Genomic DNA, 13,939 nt, shown 5'->3' on the forward strand with positions numbered 1-13,939 from the left:
GCACCTCTGTTCTCCCCAATCAGCACTGCTCTAGCCAACTGCCTAAACACCCACCATTTAAAAAAAAAACAAAAAAAACAAAGCGGGAGAGAGACAGAGTGGGATTATGGCGTCTACTGGGTCAGATCGATAGTTAGGCAAATTAAAACTAAAGAAAACCGTATGCAATTTAAGCTTCGAAATGACAGACAACGAACAAAAAAGGTAATTTGCAAGAGCTGCGTCACAGCGCATATCAAAAGCTCCCGTATCGGTTCTGTTTTCAGTACTGGAGAATAAAAGATACATTCTTAGATGTTTTTGTTAGTACGTGAACGTTATCTTACACATTTTATCTCCCCAACAGATTAATTTGAAATAAGTTTATAATGCATGTTGGCTATTCCCAATTCAGAAGAGCGCACACACAGCCTGTGTCTGTGAATGCTTCTTATACTCGCTCCTCTCTGCCCCACGCGGATTTCAGGGTTATAATGGGAATTGTATTGGTTTTAATATAAACTATAATGGTGTCTATTTGATGGATTCTATTGGTGGGATGTAATCTGGCAGATGGCAAGCAACCAATAGAACAACAGTAATTCCTATTGGAATAATGCCCAAAACAAAAAGGAATTTTGTAATGGTTTAATGGAAACTATAAGAATTTCTGTGATAGTTTCTATTGTTTTTTTTTTCAGCAGGGTAATGATACACATACTGTGCTGCACATTATTGGCAATATTGAGCTGAAGCTTGACTTTGCAAATTTAAAATCGCAAATCAAATCAATTGCAATATCTGTCAAAAAAAAAAAATCGCAATTTGATATTTTCTCCCAAATTGCACAGCCCTAATATATTCATTAATATTTGTAAGCACATCATGGTAGTATTGTTGCACTCAATTTTTTTTACAGTAATAAGAGACATTTTTTCTGCATTATGTTTGAGAATTTTTTGCTGAGCATCTAAAAAAAAACAATTTTAAAAAGTTTATATGGTAAATCATAAACTTCTTTTAAAAAAATCATAAAAAAAAAAAAAAAAACTAAATCATTCAAACATCCAAAATGAGGACGAAAATGAGGCTGTGAGGGGTAAATGTACAGAATGTGCTGTATAAAGGTCCAAAATCACTTAATTTTCACAACTCACAACTTTCAAACCTCCTTTGTGGAGCTCTTGTCTACTGCAAGTTATATTCGGAAAGATGTTTTGTCAGCTGAACAATTGCTATGTTGTTAAACAACAGTACAATCCATTGAACGTTCTGTACTTCTATCCTTCACAGCCTCATTTTCATTCCCGTCTTTCACTTTCATCACTTTCTGTCAGAAATTAAATATGGGTAGGGTCTATGCTGGAGCTTTTTACACTGCAAAAATGTGAATTTCATTGTATTTACCAGCTGCTCATGCTAACAATACAAAGATTACACAGAAGGTCAAAAACAGCTGTTTAATTCTACTGGTCACAGAATAGTTCAGATATTTATTTGACAATTTGAAATATGACATGACAGCAGCAGTCCACTGAAGGAAAGCACGCCGCTGAATGTTTACTAGTCTCAAGACGGCTTTTGCTATTGTCCAGATTGTTCTGAAAGAATGTGTCACATCCTCTCTACATGTTTAACAGATTACGCACAACACACACATACTGTACTATCAAAATCTTGCCATTCAATGCGTCCATTCACTAAGAACTAACAAAAATAAAAAGACAATAGAAACTCAGTGTTTCATATCAGGCTTTTCACATCACATCCTAACAATGCTGCAATGGTATTGTTTCGGACACTGTCAACAAATGTTCACATTTCTGTTCAAAGCAACAAAATGTTATGCATGTGTGTATTGGTGCGTGTTTACCTTTGTTGAGGGGCTCAGAACTTCCTCTGTTCCCTCTGAGTCTTTATCCTGAAAAGCAAAGGCCAAGGAGAACAAAACAATGAGAACATGCACACACACGATAATGTATACGAACACACACACACACACACACACAAATGCAAGTTATATTTTTAAGACGCTAACGTCAAAACAAAGTCTTGCACATTTGAGGAGGGACTTGAAAATGATCTTGTTTTCTGTCAAGACACAGTCATAACACAAATATGGCGAGGAATTAAAAACTCCTCATATATGGATATCCCACTATTTTCAAGTAATAATCCGATCTATTAGTGTTAATGTAATCATTAATGCGGTCTATTTTGGGTGATCAATCAGGACTGCTCTGGCATTCAACTTCCTGTTAAGGGTCTGACCTCTTCCCCTTCCTTCCTGCCCCACCTGCGCTACTGCTGCCTCCTGGAAAGTTCTTACTTCACATTTTCACTGCCCTACAAAGACAGGATACTTTTAGCACCAGCGCAACAAACCGAAGAGCAAAGGATGCACATTAGGTGTGTAACTGATGCTTTATCACCATAGGGAATTATGGGAAATGTAGTTTTGTCACTCAATACTTTCACCCTCATGAACTGGTGTATATTTTGGTAATGTTTTATCACTATTCTTCATTAACAGTATACAAAATACAAACACACATTCATGATGAAAACCTAATTTATGACTATATGTATATTTAATTATATATCTGTCATCTCTGCTCTTGGGAGCCCAGAATTTTTTAAGCCAATCACCTAAAAATGTAAAGTAAACAATCGTAAATTTAGGGTTAGTAAGTTTAATTTTTTTATTTATAAAATTTTTTTTTCAGCAAGGATGCATTAAATTGATCAAAAGTGAGAGCAAAGACATTCATAATCTTAAAGCTTTGGTTTTTAATTCAAATAACTGCTATACACAAGAAATGTTTTATGAGCACCAAATCAGTATATTAGAACGATTTCTGAAGGATCATGTGACACTGAAGACTGGAGCAATGATGCTGAAATTCATTTTAATATATATTAAGACAGAAAACATTTTATTTATTTTAAATTGTAATAATATTTTATAATATTACTGCTTTACTGTATTTTTCCATCAAATAAATGCAGCCTTTGTGAGCAGGCGCAACGTATTTCAAAAACTTTAATTTTACTATGTTTTAATATATAAAATGTAAAATATCTGTAAAATATATACCCTTGATTATGGCCAACACTTATGCCAATAAGACAAGGTTTAAAGAGCAAATCCAGAGCAAACACTTCATTCAGAAATGGCTTGAAGGCAGAATATGATTCACACAAACAGAGAGAGAGAGAGAGAGAGAAAGATCAACCTCTCCACGTCATTCCTCCCTCTACCCACAACCCTCTGCCTCCTTCATTTCTACTCCCTCACTCCTTGTATCACTGCCACACACCTCCACCCCATCTTACCAAAGCTTTTGGCCTGGTTACAGTGCGAATACTCTCTCGAGTGCTCATTTATAAATGAAGGAGTGAAGCTGAGACTGAGCAAAGAGGAATGTTTTGGATATTTTAAGTCTTTTACCCTCTGGACTCTGTCATTTCTTATGACTGTGGCATATTAGGGACAGCTCAGACCTGACTTTACTGAAAAAAAGCCTGTGATTGAAGAACACAGGGTCATAGGAGTCCATTTATTCTGCCTTTGGTTGATTTATGAAGGAACTAACCACAATATCAACAAGACTGTACCGCAAAATAACGATGTTTACCTACTGGCACCCTGACACGGTTTAAAATACAACCAACACTCATAAAATAGCTTCATATAAAACGCTGGAACAGAGAAGATATTCATCTAGAGGAAAATCAAAACTTTCTACAAAATTTGAAGTCCTGGACCGGAATAGAACTGGAACTGAATGTAAGTGCAGGTCCGTTTGTCCACATCCGTCGGGCTTCCTGCTCTACATACCAAGCTCTGGATGAGAAACTGACTAGCAGCTGAAGGAAGTGGTCGGATCTCACTGAAATATCCCTTTGTAGACCGAACAACATCAGAACATTCCTTTCCCTCTCGAACATACAATCCACAAGCCTAGTACCACTCTTACAATGAGCTATAAGCTTCACTAACAAAATTACCGTGGTACTACCATGTTTTGGACATGGTACAATGGAAATAATAGTTTACAACAGTCATATTATGTTGTTGTACTTTAATAGTACAATGGTATTCTCTGTACCTTGCATAAACTACAAAAAAAGTAGGCATACTGTGATAGTAAGTACACGGTACAGTATCAAATGGTAATACTATGGTACTTTGACATATTTTAGGGTCCAAAAGTTCATGTACCGTGGTATTTACAAGATGGTATTCCAAGGTAATTCCAACAATACCATGGTGTTACGACGGCCATTTCTGTACTTTTTTTTGTAACCGTGTAAATGCTAATTCAGTACCATGGTATATATCAAAGTACCATGGTATTTTTTTGCAAAGTACAATATGTTTGGAAATTGAATATTTACCTCGGTAACACTGTGTTTAGTGGACATGTACTATGATAATACCATGATGTTTTTTGAAGAACCTTGCATGCCCTTACAAAAAGTACCATGGTGGAACAATGATGCTATCAAATGAAATTTAAGTGAAAGTGAAAGTGACGTGACATGTGGCCAAGTATGGTGACCCATACTCGGAATTAGTGCTCTGCATTTAACCCATCCAAAGTGCACACACACAGCAGTGAACACACACACACCGTGAACACACACCCGGAGCAGTGGGCAGCCATTTATGCTGCGGCGCCCGGGGAGCAGTTGGGGGTTCGGTGCCTTGCTCAAGGGCACTTCAGTCATGGTATTGAAGTACCATGGTATGATGGTACTCCAAGGTAAAACCATGGTACACATCCGAATAACATGCTAGTACTGTGGTAGGTTTTCAGTACTTTTTTGAAAGTGTGTAAATACCAATGGTAAACATTTAGTATAAACACCAAAGTACCAAGATATATTTCCATATCTTTGGAAATGTTACATTTTTTTTGGCACTATCTTGGTAATAATGTGTTTTTGGACATTCATATGGTTTAATATTACTAAAAATCGTCTTTTTCTTTATATAAATGTACCATGGTGTGTTCCTTGAAGCTCTTTCCTTTACTTACTTTACTGTCGCAATACAGAGATGGTATCAGATGTTTGATGATATTACTTGGAAATATATATAAAATTTATATCAAACACTATGAAACTTTGAAAATACCATGGTATTTTTGGTACGTGTGATAATCAGTCACCTCATCATCTTAATTTTCACATAAATTAATAAAATAAGCATCAGTTAGGGTAAAATATTGCTGCGCATAATATTTAAAAATCTGGTTTTCTATTAAAGGCCAACTTTCAGCTGGGTTTCCATCCCAATGTGAAGCACAGTTCGCAAAAAAGAAAAAAAAGAAAAGTGAATTAGGTGCATTTCTATCAGATGATGGTGTTATTGGTAAGCTAGTAACCAAAAGTAAATAAAAAAACTGGAAAGACACCATCAGCAGAAACAGACGATTAGTTAAGTGGCTTTAATGTTCACTACGTCAAAATGTGTCCCATTATTCCCAAAATAATATCCCAAAATATCCCCAAATCTCCCATTATTCGCATTAACTCTTTTTCACACAAGTCAAAAACCACCTCAAAGTAAAAACTTTTTTTGCGAATTTCGAAATGAGCCGTTTCCATCACTGATGCGATACTTCAAAATGCGCATAAAAACAGGGCGATGGAAACATAGCTGAGTATGAGAAGTAGACCCACCTAGTCTGACAGTTTGGTCTAGCAGCTAGGCTGGTTGTCAAAGTCTTTCACTATCAGACAAGGATATCAGAGCTTTTGACTGCGCTCTTTCCCATCTCCGAGACCAACAACATGTTTGTGGAACAGACTCTGTTGGGAAGAACGTGATTGTGGCCTAGTAAAGGCCATCTAATATCACAGAATGCCACAGAACGCAGTGGGAATCTTTAACTTTTTACTGCAAGCTTCTGAAATACATTAAAAAAAGGGTGAGGGGGAGAGAAAGAAAGCTTATCTGCAACCGTCTCCTGCTGTTACGCTGTAGGGACCTTATCTGACTCCTGCAGTCTAACAGCTGACAGAACATTAGATCTGAAAGGGAGGACGGAGGCGAATGCCATGAATCTGTATTTAAACTCAGCCACAGCAAAGCCACATTTAATTAAGATAAATCTATGATCTTATCCACGACAATCAAACTACATGATGATATTATATGTTATGTACTCACTTCTCATGACTGATCTGAACACCAGTGGAAAATTGGAACCAATAAATGCACTTCTGTTCTCGATCCTCACATTCTGCCATTCTCATACTCTTGTAGACTCTAATTCTGGTGGTATATTACATAATATATTTTCATTGTCCTATTCTCTCATTCCACACTCATATTGGTCAGCCCTAGTGGTCAACAGATATTAATGGTCGATGTCATAAGCAGATCCAAGCAGATAATGCATATTCCAAATAAGGTGTTTTCATGACCCAAAATTCTGATTAAAACAGGCCAGCTGATTCCATTCTGATTTCTAAAAACCAAACTATGGCCTAATCTGTGTATGGCAATCTGGTTAATACTCATGCCATTTAAAATTAAATAACCAAAATATAACCCTGTTGAAAAAAACAGCATATGCTGGTTAGGTATGTTTCGACGCTGGGATGCTGGTTTATGCTGGTCCTTTTGCTGGTTTAAGCTGGTCCTTTTGCTGGTTTACGCTGGTCCTTTGGCTGGTTTACGCTGGTCCTTTGGCTGGTTTACGCTGGTCCTTTGGCTGGTTTACGCTGGTCCTTTGGCTGGTTTAAGCTAGTCTAAGCTGGTCCTTTGCTGGTTTAAGCTGGTCAAACCAGCTTAAACCAGCATCAAAACATACCTAACCAGCATATGCTGGTTTTTTCAACAGGGAACCCAAAAAAGCTTGTAAAAACAGATATTGTACCGCACTCTCAGTCTCTCAATTCTTTTTATTGTAATATTCCCATTTTATATTCTCATTCTCCCATAGTTGCATAACAACAAATGCTCTCTTTTTGCTATATTATTTTCATTGTGCAATTCTCTCCTTCTATATTCATACTGGTCAACAAATATGGGTTTATTAATGGCCGATGACAATCAAAAACAAAGGAACATTCAGTTATGATGTATATTCCAAAAATACACTTTTGTTCTCTACACTCACACTCTGCCATTCTCATAATGCGTTTCCATGACCCAAAATTCTGATTAAAACAGGCCAAATGATTCTATTCTGATTTATAAAACCAAAATGTGGCCTTATCTAGATATGGAAATCTGGTTAATGCATATGACATTTAAATAACCAAACTATGACCCAAAAAAAGCTTTTAAAGACAGTTAGCTATTTTTACTCTGTCTTTTAATCACACATTCCTATGTATATTCTCATTCAGCCATACTTTGAATACTGTCTTTTTCCTCTACTTGCATACTCAAAATATTCACATTTTCCCTTCATCGCATGATCCATATGCTTCATATTGTCAAACAGGAGCGATTTCAAGGGTGACACATTAATAAATGGATTAAATTATAGGGGGCGATAATTATTATTTCGCTGCTGTTCTTATAATCTGACTTTACGACTCACTGACTCAGGGGCGCATCCGCTTTGTAAATACACTTACTGTACAGGCAGAAATGCAACACAGCCAAACTATTAGACTCAAGCACATCTGATCTCTCAAATTTGAAGCCCACGGGCAACATCCCACCTTACCTTCCTCGCGTGCTCGTGATGCCACGCCACGTCGTCCTCCTCTGACTCTTCATCCACCAGAACTTTGCTCTTGCTCTTCTTGAACATTATACGCGCAGGGAGTTCAGCTGTAGCTCAGAAGCACGGTATTTTCCAAGCCCATGGGATGCGAGTGAAGACTCGAGGAGATCGCGAGGAGGCAGCGGTTAAATCAGAACAATAACCCGTCTGTGATCGCGCCCTGCCCTTCGCGATACCCCACACGCACACTTTCCACCGGCCCACTATCTTCTTCTGATGAACGTCTGAGCACACGGCTGGCTGGAGCACCTGGACCGCCGCTCCTCCCATTGTGGATCAGATTGCCACTGATCAGCTGGTTGTCATGGCAACGTGGGCGGGGCGATGGCCCCCTCGGACCCTCCCACCCGGACAGGAGGTCTTATCTGGAGCAGTCAGATATGTCTTTAGGGGTTCGGTCAGTATAGAAGTTTTTCATAAGCAGACTCTAGTGAGCCTGCAAACTTAAGACACTTAACCCAGCTTTCAAAAGCTAGGCATAGCATTAAATGATACAATATCAAACCAAGTGGCAAAAGCTCACTCTTTAAGTAAAAAATAAAAACATTTATTAAAATGAATTTCAAAAATTGCAATGATTTTTTTTAGTAGCCACAGGTTGGTTTGATACTTTGCAATAGTGCACTGAATGCAATCATTTAAAGTGTGGCAAATACTTTTATAGGGCACTTTGTATAAATGTTTCTTATGGGCCACATACACACACAAACACACACTCACACACACACACACACACACACACACTCTCACTCACACACACACACACACACACACACACACTCACTCTCTCACACACACACACACACACACACACACACTCACTCTCTCACACACACACACACACACACACACACACTCACTCTCTCACACACACACACACACACACACACACACTCACTCTCTCACACACACACACACACACACACACACACTCACTCTCTCACACACACACACACACACACACACACACTCACTCTCTCACACACACACACACACACACACACACACTCACTCTCTCACACACACACACACACACACACACACACTCACTCTCTCACACACACACACACACACACACACACACTCACTCTCTCACACACACACACACACACACACACACACTCACTCTCTCACACACACACACACACACACACACACACTCACTCTCTCACACACACACACACACACACACACACACTCACTCTCTCACACACACACACACACACACACACACACTCACTCTCTCACACACACACACACACACACACACACACTCACTCTCTCACACACACACACACACACACACACACACTCACTCTCTCACACACACACACACACACACACACACACTCACTCTCTCACACACACACACACACACACACACACACTCACTCTCTCACACACACACACACACACACACACACACTCACTCTCTCACACACACACACACACACACACACACACTCACTCTCTCACACACACACACACACACACACACACACTCACTCTCTCACACACACACACACACACACACACACACTCACACACACACACACACACACACACACATATATACATATATATATACAAATATACTGTATATATATATATATATATATACCTTCAACATTTCTCACATTATCACAGTTTATTCGCCAATAGTTTAGAAAATGGTAATAAAATACGCCAAGAACTCAGATTTACACTGTGTCAGAACAAATTCATCTTGATAATGTCAGATAACTTTGATAGAAAGGTATGTAATGAATTAGGCAATGTAAGGTTATGTAGGTTATGTAATGAACATAAATCTAATGAATTATTGTATAGCTGTCAGCTGTTTAAGAACACAATTAGATAATACCAATTTAGGTCAACCAATTACCAAGCAATGCTTAATTTTGTTCAGTCTGTGATGTAAAAAAGTTGCATTAGCAATTAAAGAAAAACACTTGAGCAAAATATAGTCAGGTCAAAGTGTCTCAATAATTTGTGTCCCACTTTTCTTTCAATTTTACTGGTAGTCCACTGTATGAAGAATTTTTGGGTATAATATGTCACAGTTCACTTTATTTTGCTATCCTCACTTATATAAATGAACTATAGTGTCCTGCACCCATAATAAAAAAAATATGAAAAATTATATCTGGTGTCTGAATAATTTTTGGTTTGACTGTATGTCAAAATTACAAATTGATTAGAATTAGAAATTACACAATAAAATACTGTATTCAAGTGACATTAAGATCGACTTTTCTTTGTTGTGTCTCATATTGCATCTCAAGCACTTCTCTGACATTGTTAATCAAGTGCAACATTTTTCATTAAATATTATTAGGGGTAAAATTGTTAATCGTGGTGGAAACATGTGAGGGATGGTTGTGATTTGGGATTTAATCCACTATTACACGAGAGATATTAAAACAAATATTGCACTTTTAATATAACCGCTATTTAACAAAAATACACTTTTTATAAAAATAGATTTTTTGTATAATAAAAATGCCCAAAATTGAAGAAACATCATAAATGTTTTGAGTAGATACTTTGAATGTGTTCACACTAAATGTGAAGAAAACACTATTTGTGCAGCATATCCATGTGACTTCAATGTAAAGTTTTCCATGTAATAAGTCTGTTTAATCAATAGTCTTGCTTATCAGACATTACTTGGATGTATATGTATGTGCTCATGTGATGTGAATGTTCCCATGCTTTAAATGTAAAGAATATGCTCTCTGTTAACTGCTTAAAGGATTTAAACACATGCAGAGCACTTCTAAGGTCTCCTCGGGGTCTTCATTAAGGAGATTATGAACTTGAGGGTTATGAAGCTGTTTGAGAAGTTGACCGTTTCCCACTGTGAGTTCAGGCAGATATGAAGAATAGCTTGGAAACAGCAGCTTATGCTATAATATTACAATTTACACACAACAAACAAGTCAGAAAAGCTGACCTTATCTGAGAAAACACAAAAAACTACAGATCAGAAGGGTCATCAGACATCATCTTTATACAGGCATGTTTACAGTAAATACATAAACAGAACCTGTGCTGAGCGCTGGTGTGATAAGAGTCCTGTCTGATTTAGGATGTGCACAGAATTGATCTGCGAGGTGTGAAGGTATTAAACCAAAGATACAGTACATATGCATCTGTATACACTACCGTTCAAAAGTTTGCGGTCAGTACGTTTTTTTTAAATCAATACTTTTATTCAGCAAGAATACATACAATTGATCAAAAGTTGACTGAAAGACTCTGTCTATTTAATATTTCAAACACGATGTTCTTTAGCTGCAAAAATGTATTACAATGTATTTCCACAAAAATTAAGCAGCTCAATCATTTAACATTAATAATATTAATAATGATCAGCTGATTTTTGAAGGATCATGTGACACTGAAGACTGCTGAAAATTCAGCCTTGTCATCAATAAATTACATTTTACAATATGTTACAACAGAACAGTTAAATAGAAAAATAGTTCACAATATTATGGTTTTGTATTTTTAATAAATAATTTAATTGTATGCAGCCAGTCAGTGAATGTATTTTTTCCAGTCAGTGAACAGTCACTCAATTTATTTTCAGAAATTGAAACAAGATATCCAACAAGACAATTCACTGGCAAATGACTGAATCATGAATATAACAACGATTAGCGCTACATGTAGGCCTGCAGCTGTATGTAGTTTTAAAGGGGTCCTATTATGCTTTTTCACTTTTTCAACTTTAGTTAGTCTGCAATGTTGCTGTTTGAGCATAAAAAAGATCTGCAAAATTATAAAGTTCATCACTTTTCAAAAACTACAACGAACGACTCGTTTGGACTACAACGCATATTTTCCGGGATTTGTGATATCACAAATATGGACGAATGGGACGAGACCTGGTTGAGCTGCACTCGAGAAGGCAATGAGTGTTATCACTATGTCGGAGACACGCTAGCTTTCCCAAGGCAGACGAACTTAGAGCGGTTACAATCATCCGGGTTTAATCGCGCTCTAATTGATTTGATATTGACGCAATATTTACACTGAAGCTCGCAGCAGGCGGCTAGTGCGCCGAGTGCTGCCAATCACAACACACACTGGCCCAGCTAACCAATCACAGCACATTTCGTATTTCAGAAGGCGGGCCTTCATTTGATACAGGAACTATTCGAGCCGTTCATGCAAGACTGGGGAGAGAGGTGTTGTAATAATAAAATATGTGAAAAAGAATGTGTTTTTCGAACAACCTAGTATGAGAGCCTGTTCTACACCCCCAAAACTAACACCCCCTTCTAACCCTTTAATGTATTTTTGCGACTTTGAAGCCGTCTGAGTGAAGTTCACTGTCGTAAATACAGTGGATAGCTGTTCATGTGCATTTGTTGCTGCCGTAAAGCAACCCGCTCTTTTCGCGGAATTGACCCGCTTACCAAATTACCCAGAACATGTTTTGAGAAAGAAACAGAAGCCTTTTGCTTTATTAGAATGCAGTGTACCGTCATAATGATTTTAAAACTGATATTTCAAGGTAAAAAAATAACGTACATACAGTTGCTTTAAGATTCATTTTGACGTCTAAACGTAATGTAGGCCTATGAAACTGCATTTTTTTTTGAGAGAGAGAAAGAAAGTCGTGAGAAAAAGCGCTCCGTTCACTTATAAATCTTCTTCCAGCCCACAGACCCATATCAAGGACGTAAGACAGTCTGATCACACGCTGACTCATCCTGAGGATATTACCCCTATTCTCTCTTTCTGCATACACAGCCACTTATTTACACACATAAGGTGCAAAAGACCAATTATCTTTAATGACTGGCAAGCAAACATAATCAGATTACCTTTGTGAAAGTTGCACTATTAACCCAACACAACAAATCTGTGTGTGCAAACACGAAAGAGATGGTTTGGGCACACATTTATGTAGGTTTGTGTATCCCTTTATTTGCTGCTTGAATGTATGTGGTTGCATGTATAAAGGAGAAGTAATTCCGACAGGTTGATTCTGGTTTGGATTTGCAGGGCTTAGTAGCTAAAGTGGGTCAGTGCATTTGCAACATAGCTACTAAAGACCACATGTGATTGTCTGGAAGAGCAGACATTCTTAAACAACTCTTATTTAGTGTTTCTATGTCTCACATAAACACAAATATTAACAGTTTAGTAGGTTGTAATCAAATGCTATTTTTAGGGGTTTTGGTGCAGTGCTGACCCCTACTGCATGACTTTGCCAGTGAATTTGGAGTTTTCATATTTAGACTATCAGCTATAATTGTGTGCATATACTTTGTGTATACAGTATGAATGCGTTGTTCGCTTAAAACTTAAAATAAACAAACTAACCAATAAATAATAAATAAATAAAAAATAAGGTTCGAAATTATAGCTCTATTTTTAATTAGCTTTGCATTAAATTAACAGAAATCTATACTGTGTTCATTTAAATAGGTATGTAAACGTGCATAAAGTCTCTTTATGTGCTTGAATATTTTATTTTGTAAATAAATACAGATATATTACAACATAAGATATACTCTCTTCTTTTAAAAAGAGCAATGAAAATACAATCAATCCTGCCATCAAAGTGCACAAATAGTCACAATCATTATAAACAATCTCAACATTTAAACAAAATCAGTGCAAATCAGTCAGACCGTCTACAAAGAATCAAAACAACACAATGTTCCCATTTGGTCAACCGTTTTTCTCTAAATAAAGGTCTTTGACCTTACATTAACAGCCAACTGTAATTGGATGAGCAGATTAGACCATTTTAAGAACATAAGCTCTTCTTCTTCTTGAGTGTCTGTCTGAAACAGTCAATCCTGTCCCATTCACAAAACCAATGACATTTAGCTGTCGGTGAGACATTCATTACATACGTCAATGGCAAAAACCACAATCATTTTCCAGAAATAAACACTTTTATGAGATTGTATTGATCAGATGCCTAGTTAGGAGAGAGTTTCTGATAGGTCAGTGTCCTCCATGGGCTATTTTGGTGGTTACAAATTTACGTCTGCTGTCTGGGTGACACTGAGGTTGGCAAACCAGAATGCCAGACCCAAACTGAAAGAGGAAAGCCAGGTGAGGATTTCTATACACGCTTGTGAATGGAAAGCTGGAGGCCCATCAAAAAACACTGTCCTACTCTCAAAGCTAAAGAATTCATAAATATGTGACCCTGGACCACAAAACCAGTCAGAAGG

General features: G+C 37.4%; 1 protein-coding gene across 1 annotated transcript in view; it reads right to left on the reverse strand.

The window, feature by feature from the left end:
• The window catches only part of LOC107594029 (testis development-related protein-like), a 13,078-nt gene extending 5,089 nt beyond the window's left edge, over positions 1 to 7,989 (reverse strand). The window contains exons 1-3 of the mRNA XM_016283957.1: positions 7,674 to 7,989; positions 1,853 to 1,900; positions 1,661 to 1,686 (exon numbers count right to left, since the gene is read on the reverse strand). Coding sequence (XP_016139443.1) covers positions 1,661 to 1,686; positions 1,853 to 1,900; positions 7,674 to 7,760 — 161 coding nt within the window. The 5' untranslated portion in view covers positions 7,761 to 7,989. The remainder of the gene's footprint in view (positions 1 to 1,660; positions 1,687 to 1,852; positions 1,901 to 7,673) is intronic.
• Positions 7,990 to 13,939: the final 5,950 nt, after the last annotated feature.

The sequence above is a fragment of the Sinocyclocheilus grahami genome, unplaced genomic scaffold (assembly GCF_001515645.1).
Source record: "Sinocyclocheilus grahami isolate Dianchi unplaced genomic scaffold, SAMN03320097.WGS_v1.1 scaffold178.1, whole genome shotgun sequence".
In the NCBI taxonomy this organism is placed as follows: Eukaryota; Metazoa; Chordata; class Actinopteri; order Cypriniformes; family Cyprinidae; genus Sinocyclocheilus; species Sinocyclocheilus grahami.